This window comes from Hippoglossus stenolepis, chromosome 2 (genome assembly GCF_022539355.2).
Source record: "Hippoglossus stenolepis isolate QCI-W04-F060 chromosome 2, HSTE1.2, whole genome shotgun sequence".
NCBI classification, from domain to species: Eukaryota; Metazoa; Chordata; class Actinopteri; order Pleuronectiformes; family Pleuronectidae; genus Hippoglossus; species Hippoglossus stenolepis.
The window spans coordinates 16,139,312-16,162,029 of record NC_061484.1 but is presented as its reverse complement, the minus strand read 5'-3'; the positions used below and the strand labels follow the sequence as shown (position 1 = coordinate 16,162,029).

The 22,718-nt window shown below is 41.9% G+C and overlaps 1 protein-coding gene across 12 annotated transcripts in view; it reads right to left on the bottom strand.

Moving 5' to 3' along the window:
* adgrl3.1 (adhesion G protein-coupled receptor L3.1) overlaps positions 1-22,718 on the bottom strand; it is a 123,704-nt gene that overhangs the window by 93,316 nt on the left and 7,670 nt on the right. For 10 of the 12 annotated variants that reach the window (XR_004698142.2, XM_035174108.2, XM_035174097.2 and 7 more), the window contains exons 2-3: positions 18,856-18,936; positions 1,392-1,557 (exon numbers count right to left, since the gene is read on the bottom strand). Coding sequence is in view for 11 of the 12 variants with exons in the window: in XM_035174108.2 (XP_035029999.1) it covers positions 1,392-1,551 (160 nt within the window). In the remaining variant the exon portion in view is untranslated. The remainder of the gene's footprint in view (positions 1-1,391; positions 1,558-18,855; positions 18,937-22,718) is intronic. The other 2 variants (XM_035174122.2, XM_035174117.2) reach the window with 1 other exon arrangement.

Below are 22,718 nucleotides of genomic sequence, written 5' to 3'. Positions count from 1 at the left end.
GCAGCTATTAATAGGATTAAGTCCAAGTGGGCCTGAGCTCCCTCCAGGAGCTATAGGGCTGCGTCTGCACTGTGTGTGTGCGTGTGTGCGTGTGTGCGTGTGTGTGTGTGTGTGTGTGTGTGTGTGTGTGTGTGTGTGTGTGTGTGTGTGTGTGTGTGTGTGACAGTGAGAGAGAGAGAATGGAAGAGAGAGAGATAGTGCATGAGAGTCACAGGCAGATGCATATAAATGAATGAGGAGTAAGTTAAGTGTTTCCTTGGTTTCTTACAAATGCTTGGTGTGTGTGGGTGGTTACTTTACACAGTTACTGCTTTAATTAGTAGTTGTGATGGGATAAATATCATGCCCTATTCTGAAACTGAAAAAAAGGCTTTGAAAGGTTAAAAGTCTTGTTCCTGCCTCCAGGATCCTGACTTTTATTTTCAGATCGGTTTCCAAGTTTCTAAGCATCAGAAGAGCAGCAAAACACTGCTAAATATCATAAATCAAATATAACATTTGGGCAAATCTCCTCTGAAAAGTGCGTATTGTAAACTCTGCTTTGAAAAAACAGACCGCGTGTATATCCGAAAAGTATCAAAATAAAGATTTGCCCTTTTAAAAGCTGAAGTATCAAGGTTTCTGAACCTTTTTCCAACGTAGCAGCAGTTCTAAAATTTACCAGGTTTCAAACCTGGAAAAGAAACTGATGCACTGGGGGAACAGGGACAAATTTGAAAGTCAAAATGTGTTGGAGAAACATTGTAAGAGGAGCGCTGCAGTTTCAAAGAAGGAAAACTCAAAGAGTAAATCATGTTTGTTTACATTTTTTTCCCAGCCTATTAAAAAAATTATGCAAGGCTTCAAAATCAAGTTGCAATCATGGAAAACCGTCCTCATTAGAATTCAAGCTTTCAAACACCAGTTTCAAACATTATTTCAAGGCATTTTGGATGTGGAATGATATTTAACCCATAAGTCGTGGGCAATTTACTGCAATTTATATTCCATCTCTGTTTCGTGCAAACCTACTACAATAGGCCTCTGTCTCAACATGCATTTGGACTTTTCCTAGTATGAGAGGAACAGGTGTTACTAATAATATTCTCTTCTGTTTGAATGTCCCAGTGCAACAGTGACAGTGAGTGATGCCTTGGAACTGAGGCAGCTCAATGGAACTCAGCCATCGTTCATTTATTATTCCCACCTGTGCTTCTCCTACGGTGACATGTGAGAAATTAGGTGAACTCTGTGCAGCTTCACAGCGACGACGTTACGCTAGCTGTTAATGGTCAGTGAATAAACCTGAGAGCTCGGGCTGGCTGTCGTTTCAGCCTCTGTGACACAAAACTCAAAAAAAGAAAAAAACAGGTTTCTGGTTATTAAAGTATGTAAAGCTGCATATATCTTACCAACGGCGAGCGGAGCGAACAAAGTGGCGACGAAGAGCAGGCATCTGATCCACATGACGTCTGAGGGTGACCCGGGAGTTGACATGGGAGTACTTCCTGCTGAGCCCAGACGCTCTTGTGGCGAGCTGTTTCTCTCACAGCTCAGTGTTGCTGACACCATACAGGCCTGCGAAGTAACACACAGGGAGGAGATGCTCACTGTGCTGCCACATCAAAACAAGTTGAAATGCTTTATCCCCATATGTATTAAGATATACTATACAGTATTACACATGTCCACACTTAACACACTTAACCTCCCATTCCCCCCCATTCACCAACGCACCACCACACATTAATCACGTTGCATAGGGTTAGTGGGTTAGTATCATTAGAGAGCATTAGAAACCTTGAGCACTTCACAATAAAAAAAAAACACACTTCACCAAGAGCTTATAAAAGAGAACAAACAGCAGCATTCTCCCAAAAACCTGCTTCTAGTATTTGATAAATATTTCCCCTCAGATCAACCTTCAGATGATCACAGATAAACAGCTTCAACAACAAAGTGCGCTCACCGATGCTCTATTACTCTGTTTGCTTATGGCGGATTGATGTTTTAGCAAACAGCACTTTACTAAGGTCAATGCAGCTTCCCGTAGATATATGTCACAGAGGACCACACACTGATCAATAATCATCTTAAACGATGCAGAGAGAAATACAGGGAGCGTGGCATGATTAAGAGCCACATCAGTAACTCGTGGATGATACGAGAGCCTGATAACAGCTGTAGCCTGACGCAACATGATCTTTTTTTTTTCCGAATATGAAGAATGTGTAGAGTAGAGCGAGACCACTATATCTGTTAGCTGATACTATTTTCTAATATGAGACACAGTGGTATTGGCTTTTACCGATATGCACCAGTTAAACTGTAAAATATTGATTCATAAGCGTTTGATGAAATCGCAGAAATTATTGACAATCTAAAAAAAAAAAAAGTTATGATATGTATATCTGCTGACATATTGGTATCAGAAATGATTTGCTTCAAAATATTTGCATTAGCATAAGCCCCAAAAATCCATATTGTCAGGCTGTAAGTGTTGAATGATGTTGATGAATAGAAACAATATTTAGTGTACTCTGTATGAATAGACATGTCAATCAATGAAATGTACAGTGAAATAGAGGCAATGATAGTCAGACTGATCCTTTAAAAAATTAAAAAATAAAAATCTGTGCACAGCTAGCTGCTGTATGGCAACAATTCTGCATAATGTAGTTGCAGAAAAAAAAAATCTAATTCCAGATGCAATTGTTTGAAACCCGACTAAAAAAATATTTTCATTGCTTTATCTTATTCTGTAAATGTTTCTAAAGCAGTCAAGAGCAGAGCTGGGCAATAAAACAATAGTAGATATCACAATATAATTGTCATCAATAGCAATACATCAAAAGTCCAATAGATATCCATGTAATGGAGTAATGCATTGTGCAAGCAGAGGGAAGAAGAATATCACATAATTGATCCAAATCAGATTCGTTCAATGATTTTCTGAAATAGTAATGTTACATTTATCATGACAATAATCGACATTGACTGATATGAACTCTCCATGAAATAATTTCTGGCCAATATCCTCCAGCAAGAATCAAGAGTTGTTCCGATCTTTCTAGCATTCACAGCTCAGATACAGTTGGAATAAAATAAGCTGATGAAATACTGGGGAAAAAAACAGGAAACTTTTGCACAAATAAACATTTCACGATTCACCAGACCATATGACAAATAATCCATTTACACAAAATGTAGGACTGAATGCTAAATGTTCACACTGAAGAAATAAAACACAGAAAACCACATTATAATGCTGCCTAATGTTTGCATAATGATGCGGCTGTCTGTGTCAGGATTCACTTCACTCCGTGTTGCACATCAGCATCAAAGTGTGAAATCTATTGATGTTCTAATCTAATTGTTCATTTCATGGTCTATCTGCGATAAACAATTAATAATCTGAGATTAGTGACAGTAAGTGACAGACTGGTAAACATCATCCCTCCCTCTCCTTTTTTCTGAACTGATTAAGCTGACCAACGCTCGCCCACTTGCTCATCCATCAACTGTTTCAAATCACTTTCTTCCTACATTGCCAGATTCATCCTTCTTTAATCAAGACAAAATAGAAATGTTTACACATCTCTTGCATGTTTGCACATGTTGTTCAAGTCGGCAAGGTCATTGCATCATTGAGTTATCATGCAATCATCCTAGTTTGTGTCAAATAAATAAATAAATATAAATAAATTAGTTTTCATAGAGTAGTTCAAAGGGTAACCGCAGCCTTATTTTGGGCCTAAATGTTCACTGTTCCCAGGGGAACCCCGACCACGCCCCAAATAAACAGCCATGTGGAGTTTGTGAATGTGTGTGTGTGTGTGTGTGTGTGTGTGTGTGTGTGTGTGTGTGTGTGTGTGTGTGTGTGTGTGTGTGTGTGTGTGTGTGTGTGACCGAGAGAGGCTGCAGAGATTTGCCCACAGTAGATGGAGTGAAGCAGACAGGCAGAGCCATGGGAAATATTTCATGTGTAACAGAGACTATTGATCAGTGTGACCAGAACCATTTTAGGCCCAGCAGAGACCAGGACAATAGTCAGCGAGCTTATGCCAAGCTGTGCAGGCAAATAGCTGTTTTTGGCACATTCTCTCCCTTAGACATTAACAAGGACAGTAGGATTTTTTTTTTGTCCCCAACAAAAACTGCCAGAATGACACAGACCTTTCTGTAACCACCGGAGACGTACAACATATGCATAATGCATCCTTTGAAAATCTACAGTGGCAATAAGCCTCCTGCTGCAGACAGGGCCGATAGACAGAAACACCCAGAGGCAGCCGTCCACTGCATAATCTGTATCTGTGGGAGCAGACCCACACCAGAGACAAACAGCAGAATCGTTTCAGGATGTCAAAGTAAATCACTGAAATTGAAAATCCCCTTCAAATTACTGCGATAAAAACACAGCTATAAACTGATATTACCGACCTTTAATTGTAGAAGAAAATCGTATTTGCGTTGTGATAAAAATAATCTAAACTGTTTCCTATCGTCTTGTTTTTTTATAGACATTACATTATTCATCAACCGTTTATTTTCCTTGCATCCCTTATCTATTATCATTTGATGTTCACATCTCTTTATGGGTTTTAAAATCTCACAACACTGACCTGTGAGTGTCAGAAATATCATGAAGGTGTTACACAGGTTTAGAATCAGACATTTATTTTACTGTATTTAACCAGTTAGATCAAAAAAATCCTGTGAGTCATTATAATGACAAACTCACTCAGAATAATGAGTTAATATCTCAAAACAATGAGTTAGTATCTCAAAATAACAGCTTAATGACTAAGAAAATGAGTTAGTATCTCAATGTAATGACTTACTGTGTAAAATAATGACTTGGTATCTCATAATGTTGATTTAACGTCTCATAATATCGACTTACTATGTCATAATTTTGACTTTTCAATCTCGTAATTTTGATTTAGCTTATTTTTCTTCCACTGGCGGAAATTGGCTTCCATAAACCCGGCAGGTCTCGAGATGGGATGTGTCTCTTAATGTTTTGTTCAATCAAACGCCGATCACACCGTTGGCAAACTTTTGAACCAACAGAGATTTTTCGCGTCTCTTAATGTAGGGCAGTGCAGCTGATTCCATCGGAGAGTGATTTCCAATCCGCTAACGATCGCTGACAAACCTAATGGCACCAAAGTGATAGAATCACAATAGACTCCCATGCATTATTCTTGCCCCTGCTTAAACAACTCAACAAGCTGCCCCATTTTGATTGATTGGTCCCTAACTCGGTTGAACACGGGCAATCTGACCAGCTGTCCTCAGCGAGACACAGGAGGCATACACTGACATATGGCCGGACGCCACCAGCCACAGCATTCCACTGTTCCATAATTCAAAAGCTATTCCATCACACACATGCTCCAATCCCCCCCCCTCCCCCCTAACCTCACCCATCCGTTAATTAACCCTCTCATCTCCGCCACACTCACGATGCCTTCACAGGACAATAGTTGCGTGGCAGCCTCGAGCAGGATTCATCCAAACTCGAATCACTCGACTTGTGTTCATAATTCAGCAGGGCCGCGCATCCTCCCATATGTTCCGATAATGACACAAAAATATGTTCCATCGACAATGCATAGACAATGGCCCAAAGCACCCCCTCGTTTCTATATAATGTTTTGTCTCATTATCTTAATGTGTTGATTGGTTAATGCATTATGAATAAACAGGCAGTAATGGTGCTAATTATCAGAACATATGTGATGTGTTTACACCCCGTTCTCGCCAGTCGATCGCGCACATAAGATTTGGCAAACATCATGCGCCCCGTCTGAATCCACTCACTGTTCAAAATGATGAAATAATCAAGTCATATATTTTAAATGAACTCCGCACTTCCCACCGTGAGACGGTTGTATCTCAGCGGAGACCCTGGCTGGCAGATAAGCAGCATCTGCATGAAAACTGAGCAAAACATCAGCTAATAAGCAGGATCAGACCAAAACAAATAGCCGTCCCCGGATCCGAGCGCTTTGATTTACCTGCTGTTTCTACCCGTCTCTGCCCCAGTTATATCTGCTCAGGAGACATCGAGTAATTATTCCGGAGATATAAAAACATACACTTCTTTTTTGTTGCTGTTGTTTTCAGGTTACTTTGCCCTCAGAGTTCAGTATATAAAGTTGACAATATATGCGACAAAAATAATTCTGATTTGAATAAGAATAGTGTGATCTTATTAAATTTACCAGGTTCTCTATAGGAACCTACTGTTTACTGTGCCACTGAGACAATCTGCTCCTCGATAGAGCTGCCTGCGTAACTGACTGGGTTTCGATGTCCTTTATTTTCCTGCCCTGAATCTTTATTTCCTACAGGGTCAGATTTAACGGAGATGTTGCCGGGGCCACTACACTCACAGACTTTACTGCATGCATCCATGAACTAATTGATGTTGGGCTGATTCTGTGCACTGAGGCAGCCTGACCCTATGACTGTGTGTGTGTGTGTGTGTGTGTGTGTGTGTGTGTGTGTGTGTGTGTGTGTGTGTGTGTGTGTGTGTGTGTGTGTGTGTGTGTGTGTGTGTGTGTGTGTGTGTGTGTGTGTGTGTGTCCAGTCCCTTAACGAGAGTCCTGACTGTCACAGCAGTCCTCATTTGGGGATCCTGTCTTTCACTAATGAGTGCTGACCAGACTGGGCTACCTTGTCAATGCATGTCACGCGCAGGCACACACACATACAAACATGCACGAGCATGTCACACACAAACACACACACATACACATGCTCATCACTAGGAGACCAGATGCCCTACTCCCTCAGCCTACAGGCAGAGAGTCTCAAATGCATCCGTGTTTGGCACGCGAGTGTGTGCGTGTGTGTGTGTGTGTGTGTTACAGCTGTCGACATAGTAGATTGTAGTGTAGCTAAAAAATAAAAAACATAAAAAGAAAATGTGAGTATTTTGTGGTCCATCTACATGTTGTCCCTAATTAGAGTGGAAGCAAACCAAGAGTGATTGTGCAGTTTTGACAGTTTTGAAAGGAAACACGCTCATCATTAGTAAAACCCTCAATCTGAGGAAATTATTTGTTAAAATATTTGTGGACAAAATATAGTCATAGGAGGGATTTGATGTGTCCGTCCAAAAATAATAATAACACACTGACGCATATCTTCCACAAGTGTTCTACCGTGCAAATACTATACATTTAGTGGTACCGATCCATTGAATCAGCGGAAGCTTGGCAGCGTATACATTCTTCTTCTCCCTCACCCATTTCCTTCATTTAGTTTTTCTTCACCTTTTCTTTTTTTCCTTCTCCTCAGTCTCTTCACTTGTTCGTTCTTTGCTCTGCTGGAGAGAAGTCTGAGCGGAACAAAGCTCAGGGGGCCATGCACCATGTTCAGGAAAATGGCATGTGTCTGCCAAGCTACGGTAAATTACCTCCAGTTGGCTTGCTAGGTTAGGTTTAACCACCATGGACCATTCCTGTGTGAGTGTGTGTGTGTGTGTGTGTTTGTGTTGTGTGTGTGTGTGTGTGTGTGTGACATGTGCGAATGTGTGAGTTTAGTGGTTGTGTTTGTGAAGGAGAAGTCTGCGACGAGGTTGTGTGAGTGACAGAGTGAGTGGGTTTGGGTGGTGTGGCAAATTATCCTCAGCACAGGTAGATAGGCTGGGAGAATTTTGATTAGCGTGACAACACACACACACACACACACACACACACACACACACTTTCAGGAAGCTAATTTGGCCGTGTAGAGCTGGAGAGATGGCTTATCAGGACAGGACCTGGTGGGAGGCTGGACTATGGCTTATAATGAGAGACATAGGATACAAGCGGATAAATGCACATGCAGACACGCACAACAAAAAATCACAGCGACTATGCACAATACAAATAAAGACACACACTTGAAACATGCAAACACACACTCAAACCACCGTGAGTGATTTAGTAAAGAAAGCCCACCTTCATAATTCCCCTGTGCTGATGAGGCCTAAGATACTGATGAGCTGTGAGTGGGCCCTCGGTGGGACCAGGGGGCTCAGGGAAAACATACTGTCGGCTCACAGCAATGTTATTGTCTTGACATGTCGGCTACAACATGTATCCGTGCTGTTGCATGTGCCGGGTGTTTTGGGGAAAGCTTCACATACAAGCCCGCTCGGACCAGATTAAAATCACAATTAATAGTGAGTCAATGTCACATGTTTGTTCTGGCCAAACCTTAACTCAACAAGACAAACAGTCATGTCAGCTTGGTGTCTCTCGTTTTCAGTCTATACATTTGGCTGGTGTAGCAGGGCTCCCACTGGCTGTTTCTAACATGTGCAGTGCATACGGACAGGCGAGTGCACACACATGTGTGTGGGAATAGGTGGGTGAGGGGCTGCTTCCCTGTAGGAATGTGCACAATTGTCATTGTGCCCTGAAGACGAGTGGCCTGGCAGGCAATTTATTTCATACTGGGCTGGTTGTAAATCCTTTGTGTGGCCTCACGGCAAATAACTGCAGAGTGCTGGAGTGTAGCCTTAAAGGTATAGGTCACCCCCACATGTGACATGCTTTGGTCATTGTGTTTTCAATTTGAAGTCATCTGAAAAAGAATTGGCATTAGCACTGTCTACCCATACTGTAAAGGTTAATCTATATAATCCAAGTGTTTTTTTCTTCTTTTTTTTTAACTCATGTGACACTTATTTGACATTTATTCAAAGTCTTCCTTCTGTTAACATGTTAAATTGACATGATTATGTTTCCCCTCCTTTGCATGAAAAAAACCTCCTGCACATTTTCATTTTAAAAAGATCTGTCCCTTAAAAATCATTTTCACTCAAACTAGTTCAAAGCTCTGGGCTGAGAACCTCGTCCCCCCCCCCTACATGTTAGACATTCTATGCCCGTAAGAGAATTGTGTCTGGGGAGGCTCCGGCTTTGACCGGACCACTGCAGTTTCCGCATGGCTGCCTCTGGTTGCTCTGAGGACGCTCCCAGAAATCCAATGCACTGAAACCACCCTGAAAATCCACCGCCGACGACCTCGTCTGTACGGCACCGCTGTTTTGATTTCTCATCGCCCAGACTAGACACCGCGCACTCTTCTGCTCTGAACTTTCTAATGCTCCAGTCTAATCAACTCTACGTGGCCCCCCCGCCCTCATGAGACCAGGCGGGCTGAGGCGGAGATTTGTGCGAGGAAGAATGGCGCACGGAGGAGACGTAAAGGAGAGGGGACGGCCGAGGAGAGAAAAGAAGAGAAGATGAGGGATAAGGGAGGGAGGAGGAAGATAAAGGACGAGATACATAGATTAGGTCAGGAAGGGAAAAAAGGCTGATGAGGATAGAGATGGAAAGATGGGATAAAGGAGGAGTGACAGAGGGATGGGGGGCAGAGAGGATGGCAGGAGGCAGCGAGAGAGGCAGTGCCAAAAGCAATCAGAGTGAGTTGAGGAGAATCTTAAAGCAAGTTAATAACCTAAGGCATTTATCTTTTTCATCCCTGTCCATCTGCAGTACATAATGTCTGGACAAAGATTCATAAAACAAAAACCTACAGAGCCATAAAACAAGGACATTAAAAAGGTCAACTGTTGCATGTGACGGGACAAATATGTATGACATTAAAACAGCACAGCTCATTGGCCTACGTGGCCTCAACAGTATCGTGCTACGTATGTGGCCAGAATTTAGCTAGATTACCAGAATCAGACTTTCTTGTTTTATAAATATGAAGCTAATTTATAGACTTTTTCTGACCTATTTGTTTCCTGTCACTGGAAAACTATTGATGCTCTAAAATTTAAATATCTGGGTTTATTATAAGCTACAACATAAATATGGTCGATATTGTAGCAGCTAAATGTGATCACAAGGGAGAAACGAGTCCTGCTTCATGCTAACTACCCTACTGCTAAAGCTAAAGCTAGTTTACAGGCATTTACGTCACACAATTTGCATGAAGTTGTTTAGTTTGTTTTAACACATAAATAAGACAGTATCAGAATGGGGAAAAGACAAAGAGATGGACTAGTCCTGCAGAAAAGCAACTAGCCTAGCAAAGATATTCTTTGGATTGTCCAAAGATGGAGGACAGTATCTAATTTTTCAAACAGCTAAAGGTAAAGCTAGTTGCAGATCCAAGCCAGAGTCAATTGGCATGCTTAGTTATTGGCTTTGTTTTAACACAAACATAAGAGGTAAAAGATAAAGATATTACTACTCCTGCTCCTGTGAACGCCATTTCAAGTCCGAACAACAATTCGGAAAGTCTGCGAAAATGTTGGTACGTTGTTGATGTCATATCACTTATAAATCTTTTTATAATCAGCTCTAAATATTATCTTCTAATTAAACATGTCAAATGTTACACTGCATGTCCTTCTCTCATCAGTGTCTAAAACCCATGACCTTTTAGCCAATACCGACATTTTTAAGATTAACGTGCACACATTTGAAATTATTTATATTCCTGTCACAACTGATCCTATTTCTTCCATCTTGGTCAATATGCAAATCATAGGAAACAAATAAACACAAAACATATTCTGTTTCCAGTGTCATGGGACTTTCCATGGAGTATGTGAATGCATATGAATATAGATCATTGTATTCATTATGATTATTATAGAACTAAATAATGATTATGTAGAGTTATTTTATTGATGATTTTGTAGTTGTTGCACAACTTGAACTTGAAACTCCTTTCTGCCTAACCTCCCTGCATCTGTAATGATTGTTGTCAGACTTTGTAGTGCAGTGTAGCAAGCAGCCAATTTCCCTGTAGCTCATTTCTCACCACTCCTCGTGCACGGCCAATATTTTCTCTTCTACCTACTACGGTAGGTTGATTCATTCACTCTATCCTTGGCTTGCGACGAAGCAAGAAAAACACAAATAAACAAATGAATGCACAAGCAACTGTGAAATGCAAATACACAAACAAGTAAACAGTCATTCATTTGCTACACGCATGTGCAGCTCTTCAATATTTGTCAGCAACCCATAAGGGGAAGTTAATGGTTTACAAAACTGCCACTGATACAATCAATTATGTCGACTGCAGATGCAGTGATGTTGATTCCACTGCCACTGCTGTTGTCCCCCCCCCCTTTGATTCATCCGTCTTCTCCTTCATACCACCCTCTCTCTCTCCCCCCATCGCCATCTCCCTCTCTTCCTCTCTGTCACCGCGCTCTAAACCCAGTACTGTCACAATGGATCCGTCAGAGCCGAGCCTTAAAGCCAGAGGCGGAGAGAGGCAAATTTTGTGTGTGTGTGTGTGTTTGTGTGTGTGTGCGAGTGTGATTGTGATTGTGAGAGAAGAAGAGAGCGAGAAAGGAGAGAAAGTTGTGCAGTACAGTACAGAGAACAGCCAGCTCAGCAGTGAATGATGCTGCATTAAAGAGGAGGCAGACAAACAGGCTGGATATTGCACTCATGGCCTAGATTTAAAATCCTCATGAAAGGGCCAGGCTCGAGAAGCCGGAGAACACACTCCAATGTTCAAATGAGCTCTGTTTTTTTTTAACTCCCTTCCTGCATTTATCAATTATTTTCTTCACTTATTTTCATCCCATTTTGTTATCCTCCCTCCAGTCTTGTTTACTTCTGCTTTTAACCTCTCTGCACTCTCGCTGCCTCTTTCTACGACTCTCTCTTCTCTCTTACGGTGCTTCCTCTGGTCCCTCTGTCGTGCACACTGTCAATCCACCTCCCTCTGTTACTCCGTAAAAGACGATTCAAAATCTTTTTCCATCTTAAGGTCCTCAAAGCCCATTGTTCTCCATTTCAAAATAACCTCACATGAAAGGCTTCTAAAGATTCCCAGGGCTTAAATAATTAGATGCCTACTCTAAGGCAGTAGGTTTTTTTATTCATTCTCTTCAAATGCTAGGTCCCAGAAATACACACACAAATATATTTGTTTGGAATCAGCAAAAGTTAAAAACTCGTAATGTAGATTCAGCAATTCAGTTCAGGTGATTTCTGCATAAGAACATCTGCCTCTTGCATTACAGAGCAGATATGAACTGGGTATATCAGAGTCTTGAAAAATTTATTCAAAAAGGCCTTTCTGGGGCGCTTACTGGGCCCTGTTCGTAATTTAATAATGCATAAGTACCAACACTGGTATATAAATATAAAAGGAGGCACTTAGTGCTGGATTGGACTGCTGAGAAAATGGCATCGGAAATACAGAGAGATCTAACCGACGGGAGAGTACATTCATTTGCAGCCTGTCACCTTGGCTCCTGCGTAAGAAAATGCGCTCGTGGACACAAAAGAAAATATTTCCTTTTACAGTTATAGAATAATAACAGAATAAAAGCCGTGAGTCACTTTGACGGCTGCGCTGCTCAGAGCAGCGATGTGTGTAAAATGTCTCACGACAGATGTCCACAGATATATGGGAGAATTTGTCAGCAAACACTTTTCATTAGATGTTACATTTGCACTTCTCTCCGGAAACAAAATCAAAAAAAATCTAAAGTGAAGAAGAGATCTTCTTCAAAGTTGGTCGGGATTAAAGAGGCACAGCAGTGGTTACTCGGTGCAAGAAATGTACCTGAAACATTACTACATAAAAAATAAAGACTTATTACCGCTCCCTGCTGGGCTGTGGCTTCGCTTTAGTTTTTAGGGAACAAATGTTTCCACATATCATGAGGTTTATGTTCAAGCCCTCATCGCTCTCTCTGAGAAAGCTATAAATATCACTGCTTTTTTTTTTATCAAACATATGTTAAAGTCCTTTTTCCTAGTAATTCCACCTCTGTATGCATTGCATCCACGATCTTTGTAATCATATTCAATGGTGTTTGAAATGCAAGCATGTAAGAACCACTGTTCTGTGATTGCAAGGTAATGTGCTTGTTTTCTGCAGCTCGGGCCACGACTGTAGCATTTCTGATAAGCCATATCCATCACTTTTCCGAAATAGCATAAAAAGTGATGACACAATGAGCTCCAGCAGGATGTATGGGCGGTGATTCTGAGGCAATCAATGGAGACAGCAAAGATAAACACAGTGCTAAATGTCAGCTACAGTGATTGCGCCGCCACAATATCACCCCGGTGCGGGAGACCCGAATAACCAAAATCAATAATCTAATCATTTCATATTCAAATCATGCAGGCTAGAGGTCCGGATCTTATTGCAGTTTCAAATCCCTGGTGTGCTGATGTATTCCAATCAACAAACCAGCGCGGCAAGATGCATTGAGAATCCAGTAATTCAAAGGAGCAGTGGGTGGACCGCAACCATTACTGAGCATCACACATTCTGTAATAGATTTTTGAATGTTTATCAGTTTCTGCATGTGATGGTGAGGTATGAGATTTATGCCATATTTATAAACAGTGTGTTATTTTTGCTTTATGTAAGTAAATGTACCAATAAGGACATTTCTTTACTGTTGTATATATATATATTTTACGTTTTGCACAATTTGATGTGCTTCAAATAGTTTTTTTATACAATAATTTTACTGTATAATTTATATTGGTAGGTTATAGTGCAGAAATAGTGAGAAAATTGTTTTTATAGAGTCCAAATAAAAGAAAACTTGGGTGAGCAAAAATGTTACACCACTTGTTTCATCAATGCTTAATTGCGACAGTGAGAAATATTTAATCAGGACTGTGTCTCACTCTCCTCAGATCTAATATTCAGGTTGTAGCTCCAGATCTTGAACATTGATTCCCTTTCAAAATTGTAGTAAATCTGTATAGATTCAAGTTCTGAGGACATCCGCTGAATTTGAGGGTTACACACGGATGCCTGTGAGGTCTGTATCTTCCTTTCCTACATCTGAAAATACATAAAGGGAGCATATTTATATTAAGTTCTCTCTGATAATGGAAAGAAGAGAAGAGATTAATTTATTCATATGTTTCTTTACAGAACACTTTAAAACGCCTTCCAATGTGGTGGCACAGCAGAACACATGCTTTTACAATACTGTTTTTATCAGAACAAATAGATTGAAATACTTTGACTAAGTCAGATATATTTTAAACAGTATTGCATAATACAACAGAGTGAAAAAATGTGCATCTAAATGTACATAATTTAACTTCAGCCACCAGGGATCATGGGAGTTGTTGCCTCCACCACCATTGCCGATGAAACCTAACGCAACTCAGGAAAATCATGCTCACGGATGAGGTAACGTGTCAAAGTTGTATTCATGTTACGCTGCAAACGCAGATGAATAATCTTGATCCATTACGAGTGACCAGTTCAAACAGTGGAAAGGAGAAAGCAGCCGACTGGCTAACTGGCTATCAGTGTGTTTTTCCTGAGTCATACGCCATTTGCCCGGGGGAGTTACAGCAGAGACAGACAAAGCCAAGGGTAAAGCAGATATGACGTAATTACAAAACTTCTCAATACCTTGAATAAAATTGTGGATATCTCTGGGTTTTAACCTTGTTGGAAAGATTTTGGATAATGTAAGTAAACAAGTCCAAAAAATATATATAACTAGTCCTTTTTTGACATCTTAATCTTAAAGTTTAAACATTTGTTCATATTTTCTAACGTTTTCATGCTCTCAAATGTGGCGTTCAAACCCTCTCTGCCTTCCAAACGCCAGCATGAGTGGAGTTCTCACGAGCCTGTAATACTTCACTAACTAGTGTTTTTGTTGGAATCGATGCTGAAGCACCCACATAGAACAACAAATCTCCGCAGTGTGCGACAGGGAACAACCGAACTGGTAAACAGACACATGGAGGGAAAACATCTGTCGGTGCATCTGCTGATAATCTGACCGAGCCCATTGGAAATCTTCACGCACAATACAGTCAGCTGTGCACAATTAGCACCGGTTCATGAGCAGAACGCCACAAACAGGAGACGACGCAGTGGGGAAGAGAGAGTGATAGTAACTGCCATAACTTGTTTTCGCACAAATAAGATTGCTTATCCTTCCAGGAATACAGGGGCCCTAAATAGCTGCTTTCTTCCAAGTTGTTGACAAAGAGCATCTCTGTGGGCTATTCCCTGCTGTACAGTGTAAAGTGTGTGTGAGTGTGTGTGTGTGTGTGTGTACGCGTGCGTGTGTGCTAGCAATACACTCAGGTGGCAGTGTATTTGTGTTAATAAGAGGTGTACGTGTGAGTCCAGGCTGATGCGTTAACGTCACTGTGCGTGTGTGTGACAAGGTGTGTGTGTGTGTGTGTGTGTGTGTGTTTGTGTGTGTGTTTGTGTGTGTGTGCTCCCCTGGTGCCCCGTCTCAATCTTAGGAGGGGGGAAAACAAAAGCATAAGGGACAGACAGGTGTCTTGGGTGCAGTCAACAGGATACTGAGCCACCAGGCAGCAGACGTGGACAAAAAAATCATCCATTAGCAATAAACAGCGAACGCTCAGATCAACAGAATTCATCCGGACTGTCGCTGATGCACTTCACCGAATTAGAAACTGAGCAATAACAGAAAATGCCACGTGTTTGTAAACTATCAGGTCATCCGCTTGCGGAGAGGAAGGGAGGCCGGACCCCGTCCCTACATTAACACAGTCACACCTGGGAGCTGTGTGGCACGGCCTCACAGTCTCGCACTATTGGGCGCTGAGCCGCTCCACTGGAACATTTAAAGGTTAAGTGCCCACAGGTCAAGGCCCTGATGGCAGTTGTTGAGGGATTTAAACTGCCAGGATTTTCACAGCTACTGTACGACTCAGATTTTAAACCGTGACCTTTCAGTCACAAGCTCATTTCCTCTGAGCCTATCTGTTACTGCAGGTCAATACATGAGAGCCGAGGCTAAATGTGAGGATGGTGCACTGGGATAGTCCCCGTCTTTCACCTCTGTTTATCAGGAGTGGACGGATGGATGGATGGATGGATGGATTGATGGATGGATGGAAGGAAGGAAGGAAGGAAGGAAGGAAGGAAGGAAGGAAGGAAGGATGGATGGATGGATGGATGGATGGATGGATGGATGGATAGATAGATAGATAGATAGATAGATAGATAGATAGATAGATAGATAGATAGATAGATAGATAGATATTATCATATCATTTACTTTTCAAATCGTTTACAATAGCTTTCTTACCTTGAATAACAATATCTGTTCATATCATCATCATGTGATTTTATCAAAAGCCCGCCATTTATATTGTTGGTTCATCAGCTTTATCAGATGGATAAAAGTTTGACTGATGTTTAATGGTTGCCCTGGCAACTCTTTTCTCTTCCCTCAGTTTCCGCCTCCATTACAGTATCTGTCAGGTCTAGAGTTTCAGAGACATCTGCTTCATGCCCAGCCCAGGGTGTGTTTGTGTATACATGCATGTGGCTGAGTGGGTTTCTGTGTGTGTCTGTCTGTGTGTGTGTGTGTGTGTGTGTGTGTGTGTGTGTGTGTGTGTGTGTGTGTGTGAGTGTGTATGTGTGTGTGCACACATACATGTGTGCCCATAAAGGGAAGGAGGCTGAGTCTAATTGCGCAGGCCCATCTGCTGATTCTGGGAAACAGACTTGCAGACAAAAACAGTAGAGACAAAAATACGCACACACACACACACTGACACACACTGACACACACAGGCCACAAGTGCCTGCCTCAAAGCCGTCAAGTTGGACCCTGGACAATCTGCACCCGTGCTCTGGCAGCTGTGTGGACGACATTGACTGGCATGGTTTACAATATGGACTCTATTGTCTTAGGACAAAGGCCTCTCCGCTCAAGGCAAAGGTCACATTATCAGACAATACGCTTGTATTCATTGGAGGTGGTGACAGGGGACCAGAGGAGGGATTGTTTGTGTTTGTGTACGTGCATGTGTGTGTGTGTGTGCTGCCGAAGCTCTACTATTTATTATTTTAATATTTTAATAATGTAAGGTGTTTTGTAATTTTTTTTGAAAACGTCTCTTTTAAAATATGTTTCTTGTAACTTGTTAATTAAATCCCTTTTACCTAATTTGGTTTAACACCTAGTTTACAGGTTTATTTCTAATGAGTGCACCGGGTCCACATTTGTGTTTATCAGCTCATCTCACCATACAAACGCATGTGACTAATTAGCTCCAGCAAGGAGGTTATGTTTTAACCCGTGTTTGCTGTTTGTTTGTTTGTTTTGAGCAGGAAAACACAAAAACTACTTTACCCATTTCCACCAAATGGGTTTAGGGGTGTGGCCTGGGAAAACCCCATCAAATGTTGGCGTGGGTGCAGATTACAGGGCAGATCCAGGATTTTGTTTCCTCTCTTTTTAACTATGTTTTATGACAATAAATAATTTAGGACCATCCGACCGCTTCCTTTTTTTCTCATACTTGATTCTCATTTGTAAGACTGTTCGGCCTTGACAGAGGTTTGTGTTCTAATGAGTCATTGTTTAGCCAATGAAACTGATAAATACAAATACAGCTATTTATACTAATTATTGTATTTCTGCATCCTCATTAGGAGGGTGGTAAATGAGGGTTGTGTGTTTGTGCGTGCAGAGCAGGAAACACCTGTTTCAGGGAGAGAAAAAGAAACGAGCACATCCCCCCACATGAGGAATGATATGTCCCCTTTCCTGTTGTTCTTTCCATACAGTCATTGTTTCAGAGAAATAAAGACGAAATGCAGCCTTGATCTCACAGAATCAGATTTCAAACAAGCTCCCAGAGTCATATGAGAGACGAGGAAGGAAAGCATGCAGGGTGACACACACACAGGACGGGAAGTGCAATAAAACACACACACACACACACACACACACACACACACACACACACACACACACACACCACACACAGGACAGGAAGCGAATAAAACACACACACACACACACACACACACATATGAACAAGTACACATGAAAAATAAAACTATGCATATCTCCAAACTAGTAGATCTTTTCAAACAGCTGATATTTTAACATTTCTTGTCCAACACTTTATGTACACACAATTTTACTCGAGAGGTACAACACTTGAGTAAAATGACCTTGGGCAATGAAATGTTTTTAGCTTAGCTAACTACATAGTGAACAGCCACACAGAAAAGGAGAAAGAGAGCGAATGAGAGAGAGAGCGAGAGCACCTTCTTTCACATTAATCTCCACCAATTCGATCGATAAAGAATAGGATCCCATGAAAACATGGCCTCAGGGTTTCATTCAGCAAAGATGCAACCTATTTCTCCTCTTAGTGGAAAACTGATGTCTGCCGGGATACTTTGACTAGCTGTCAATATCCGAGTACTGCACCCCCTTCCGTCGTCAATAAACTGAATGTGCAATTCATCAGGCCGACTCTAGGAGCCAGTATTTCTAATTAAAAAGGAGCTCGTAAATTCGACATTTTACAGGCCCGACTCAGCTTGTAAATACACTGTAAGTAAGTTGCAGTGAGTGGCTCCATGGGCAGATGAAGGTCTGAGTTGGTGGTTAAACTCCCGTTGATGCCTTCAAGGAACAAGCAAGGGGATTGTAATTAATTGAATAGTCGTTTCACACACTATTCTATTCTATTCTATTCTACATCTTGTTGTTTCCACTGCATTTTGCATTCTGCTCCGTTTGGTTTTTTTTCTTTGAAGCTCGATGGGTCATATCTGATTGGATTAGCAGTTTGAGAGGACACATTTGTCGGGCCAATTAGAGCACTTCCTGGCACAGATGGAACCCTGAGATCTCCCGGGAGTGCGCAGGGTCTTATTTGGGTTCCAAAAAAGCATAAAGCATAGTGTAGAGTCTGCAAAAACAACACACCAGGTGTGTGTCTACGTTTGCGTGACTATCCCCCAGGCCTAAATAAGTGTGCTATAAATAAAAAAAGCATTCTGAGTCAACATCCCTGGTTAAATGTGTCCAAAATTACAAGGCAAGACAAAGTCTGAACACACACACACACACACACACACACACACACACATTCTTACCTGTTGTAATTTGCTTTGCTCTCTTAAAGTGAAATGAAGCCCCAGAGAATCACATCTCAATGGCAGCTGGACGTCCTAGTCCTGGAGGGACAGACAGCGAGAGAGAGAGAGAGAGAGAGAGAGAGAGAGAGAGAGAGAGAGAGAGAGAGAGAGAGAGGAAATGAGAGAAAGAGTGAGAGAGATGCAACGAGAGAAAGAAAGAGAGAGAGAGAGAGAGGGGGATACAGAGGAAGAGAGGGTGGGGGTTATTCAAGCTCAGTGAACTCAAATCCCTGTCATTTTTTTCACAATAGAGACAGATAGCCATAATATGCAGTGAATGTAGGGTGCTTGGTGAATAATGGCCCCCTCCAGATTGCGTGAATGGCAATAACCCACTCCAACACAAGAACCAGACAGTTCACAAGCTATTCTCGCTCATGATTGCTTGTTTAGTGTTTGCGCGCACACTAATGCACGTGTGTGTGTGTGTGTGTGTGTGTGTGTGTGTGTGTGTGTGTGTGTGTGTGCGTGCATGTGTATGTTCTGCCATATAATGACCTCTTAGGTGTCAGTGTATTAAAGTCTATAATAGTCTATATCTGTGCTCACTGGCAGTTTACTGCTAAAAAGCTCTTTCAAGCCATGATAACTGTTTTATATGGGTGGCATTTCACTGCCAAATGCCAGAGACATTTTTCAGAAAGGGAAATTGTTAGCTCTGTTACTAGAATGCAGAGTGGCAGATATTCACACTTAAAATGTGTCTCATATTGTTTTCTATCTATGCCTCTTCCCCTGTTTTCCTATTTTTCATAGTGTATTTCTCTCATTCTCTATCTCCTCACCTCCTTGTCTCTCTCTTTCTCTCTCTCTCTCTCTCTCTCTCTCTCTCTCTTCACCTCTCTCTCCCCCTATCCTCCTCCTCCCCAACCTACATCTCTTGAGGGTAAACTTTGCAGCCTCGTCTCACCAGGGTCAAACTCAATGTGATTGTCTGTATTGTTACTGACATTGCACGTGGGTTTGTGGGTTTGTGCGTGCGCACATCTCCTGGCATGCAAACTGTAGTTGTGTGCATCGTGACTGTGTGTGTTAGAGGGCAGAGAAAACGGCATATATCTGTTTGGCCTTGAGTTTTTCTGTTCTGACACACACACACACACACACACACACACACACACACACACATGTCCGTACAGAGTGTCAAAGCCGGGACCTTTGTGAAGCTCTCAGGCAGTGCTGCTCAGTAATTGGGTCTATTAGCCAGTACAGGAGACTGTGAGCAATATCTCCATGGTTGGGTGGGCAGAGACTGCAACAAATGATGGATTCACTGTTTTTTGTACATGCAAGTGTTTCCATCCACATTTATGCGCGTAAGTAGTAAATATATACCCCCAATGCTATGTGAGTGTATGCATGCACCACAATTGCCGGAGGCAGCTGAGCACATGAGGCACTGAGCTCCCCCACCTATACAGCGCCTTCATTCAAGTCCCACTTGCTTGTCTCAGGACACAGTATACATTATTCACACGGGGCTGGTCGACAATGGAGGGATCATTGGATGAGGAATGGAGGAAGAGAGGTGGAGAAGAAACAGGTTTGGGTGCAGAAGGCGAGGCGCTGAAGGAACAAGTTTGTATAAGGGGTGGAACCGGGGGGCGGAATGAGATTTCTCATTCGCACTCTTTTATGTGAACATGTGGAAAAAGGGGGACAGATAAGATTAAAGATGCAGCCCATCGCAGAAGTTCATGCATACATCAGTGGTGCACCGACGCTTTGTTCTACACTCTGAGGGGGAATTGAATCCTAATTTCCGGGCAACTGGATGAAAAATAATATTAGCCACATCGGATCGGTACCCCAACAAATTGCATTCATATTTGACAATTCCATTTTTCATGATTTACAGTATGGGTGGCGCAAACATCCAGTACAGACGGCAGGGTGCCCTTTATCGGCAGGGAAAGATGTGGAGGTCGAGGTGGGGGGTGTCTACATGCGTGCAGATATCTTAATTTAATTTGCCATAAACACATCCTTTCTTTATGCTTAATCAGTAAATGCCATGTATACATACATGAATGAATATATATACATATTTACCTCCGCCAAGGAGATTATGGAAATTTTTGGAAAACATCCTTTGACATTTTCTGTGATTTGTCAGAGAAAAATCAATGGATCGCGATGAAAAAAGGCATGTTTGTATTTTTGAGCAATTTGTGCAAATAAAAGTCCGTATCTAGTGAATTTTAAAGTGGTTTCATCAGGGGTATGCACTATCCTCAGCACCTCTCTACAGTTTTAATATTGGCACTCAACATTACAAACAGGATTCCACTGAAATAAATCCAGGCTTTTTCAGAATCATCCATGTTCTTTGTGTGGCAATAGGATTGGGAGAGGAAGAACTACAGTGACGAAGTTAGCAGAACACTGTAAAATGTAAAAGTTGTGTTTTGGCTGCTGTGTATGCTGTGGTTTACCGTTTCATTAACCACATCAAGTGATGATTCGCTGCATGTCTACATTGATATCAACAGATATCTTCATTTCCACTGAATCGGGTGCATCTGTGGGCCAGCAGCATAATCTCTGGTCCTCGCAACTACGGTTCTTTCCAGCGAACAAGTTCTCTGACAAGCATTCTGAGAGCAGGCAGGTTAAGATTTGCACACATAAGAGCAGAAAGAGGGAAGATATTTTTGATGGCGTGAAGAAGAGAGGGCTCCTCAGAGAGCGACCAGCAGAGGAGCAGAGAAGAAGTCAACAGACAGCCAGAGAGATTTAGATGGGGAAAAACGGTGAACGCTTACAGCCTTCACAAAGAGCTGAGGGGGGGCTCCGGCCGGGTTTTCAACGAGCGAGAGCCTGAGTCCGACTGAACAATGGTTGGACGTGATGAGGAGCAGGAAGATCCCCGGGCTCTGTGTCTTTCCGAAGAAAAAAAATGGAGTGGATTTAACGTGATAGATGCTGACCATTTTCTCACAGTAAAACAATGGTGTTTTCTATTATAAGAGGCAGTGGTTGTATTGATGTTCTGTGTCAACCCCATTACTCATAAGCCCGCTGTATGTAATTAGGATGACTCCACAGTATGCTTTCATGATGGGTTTTCATGTATTACCATTTGTAATTATGCTTTAGACATCAGATTGCGCCATGAGACACCAGAAATTGCGTTGACGCCTGCTGGTGGAGATTTATGGCCCTTCCAAATGAGGCAATGTGAGGGTGCGGTGCCATATATGTTCATTTTGAAACCACATTTTCTCCCCCCTGGGCTTCAGCAGATTACATATAAGCATAAAGAATATGCAGCAGTGGTGTATATGGTGTATCTGGGCGTAAAATTAAGGACCCTTGTCAATTTGACCCACATAAATCTTTGAAAGAGGGAGAGAGAAAGACAGGGTGGGAATGAGGAGGGGAGGTGTACATAATGAAAACAAAAAAGAACTGGTTGATTTGTCCACTTATTGTGAACCGTTGAACTGTAATAAACTCTCCTCAACCTCGGACAATGAGATGCTTCAATACATGGGTGCACATGTACACGCAGAATCACACACGAAGAGAAAGTCACACGTCAAGATATATCATTCTAATCATAAGAAATTGCTTGCAGTAATTGCCTGAGAGTTGTATTACACAAAAATTGGTTTTAAAATACCAAATATCATTTATCAGGGACCTGCGCCTGCTCTAACACACAGGCCCTGGAACGACGCCTTCTCATCTTGGTCCATGTGATGGATGCCGTCTCATCTATCACACATACACCTTCTAAGCGAGAGCCAATCCGAGGGTTCAAAACGCACGTGAGCACACCGCAGGAGAAGGCGCATACAATTTCTCACATGGTTAGA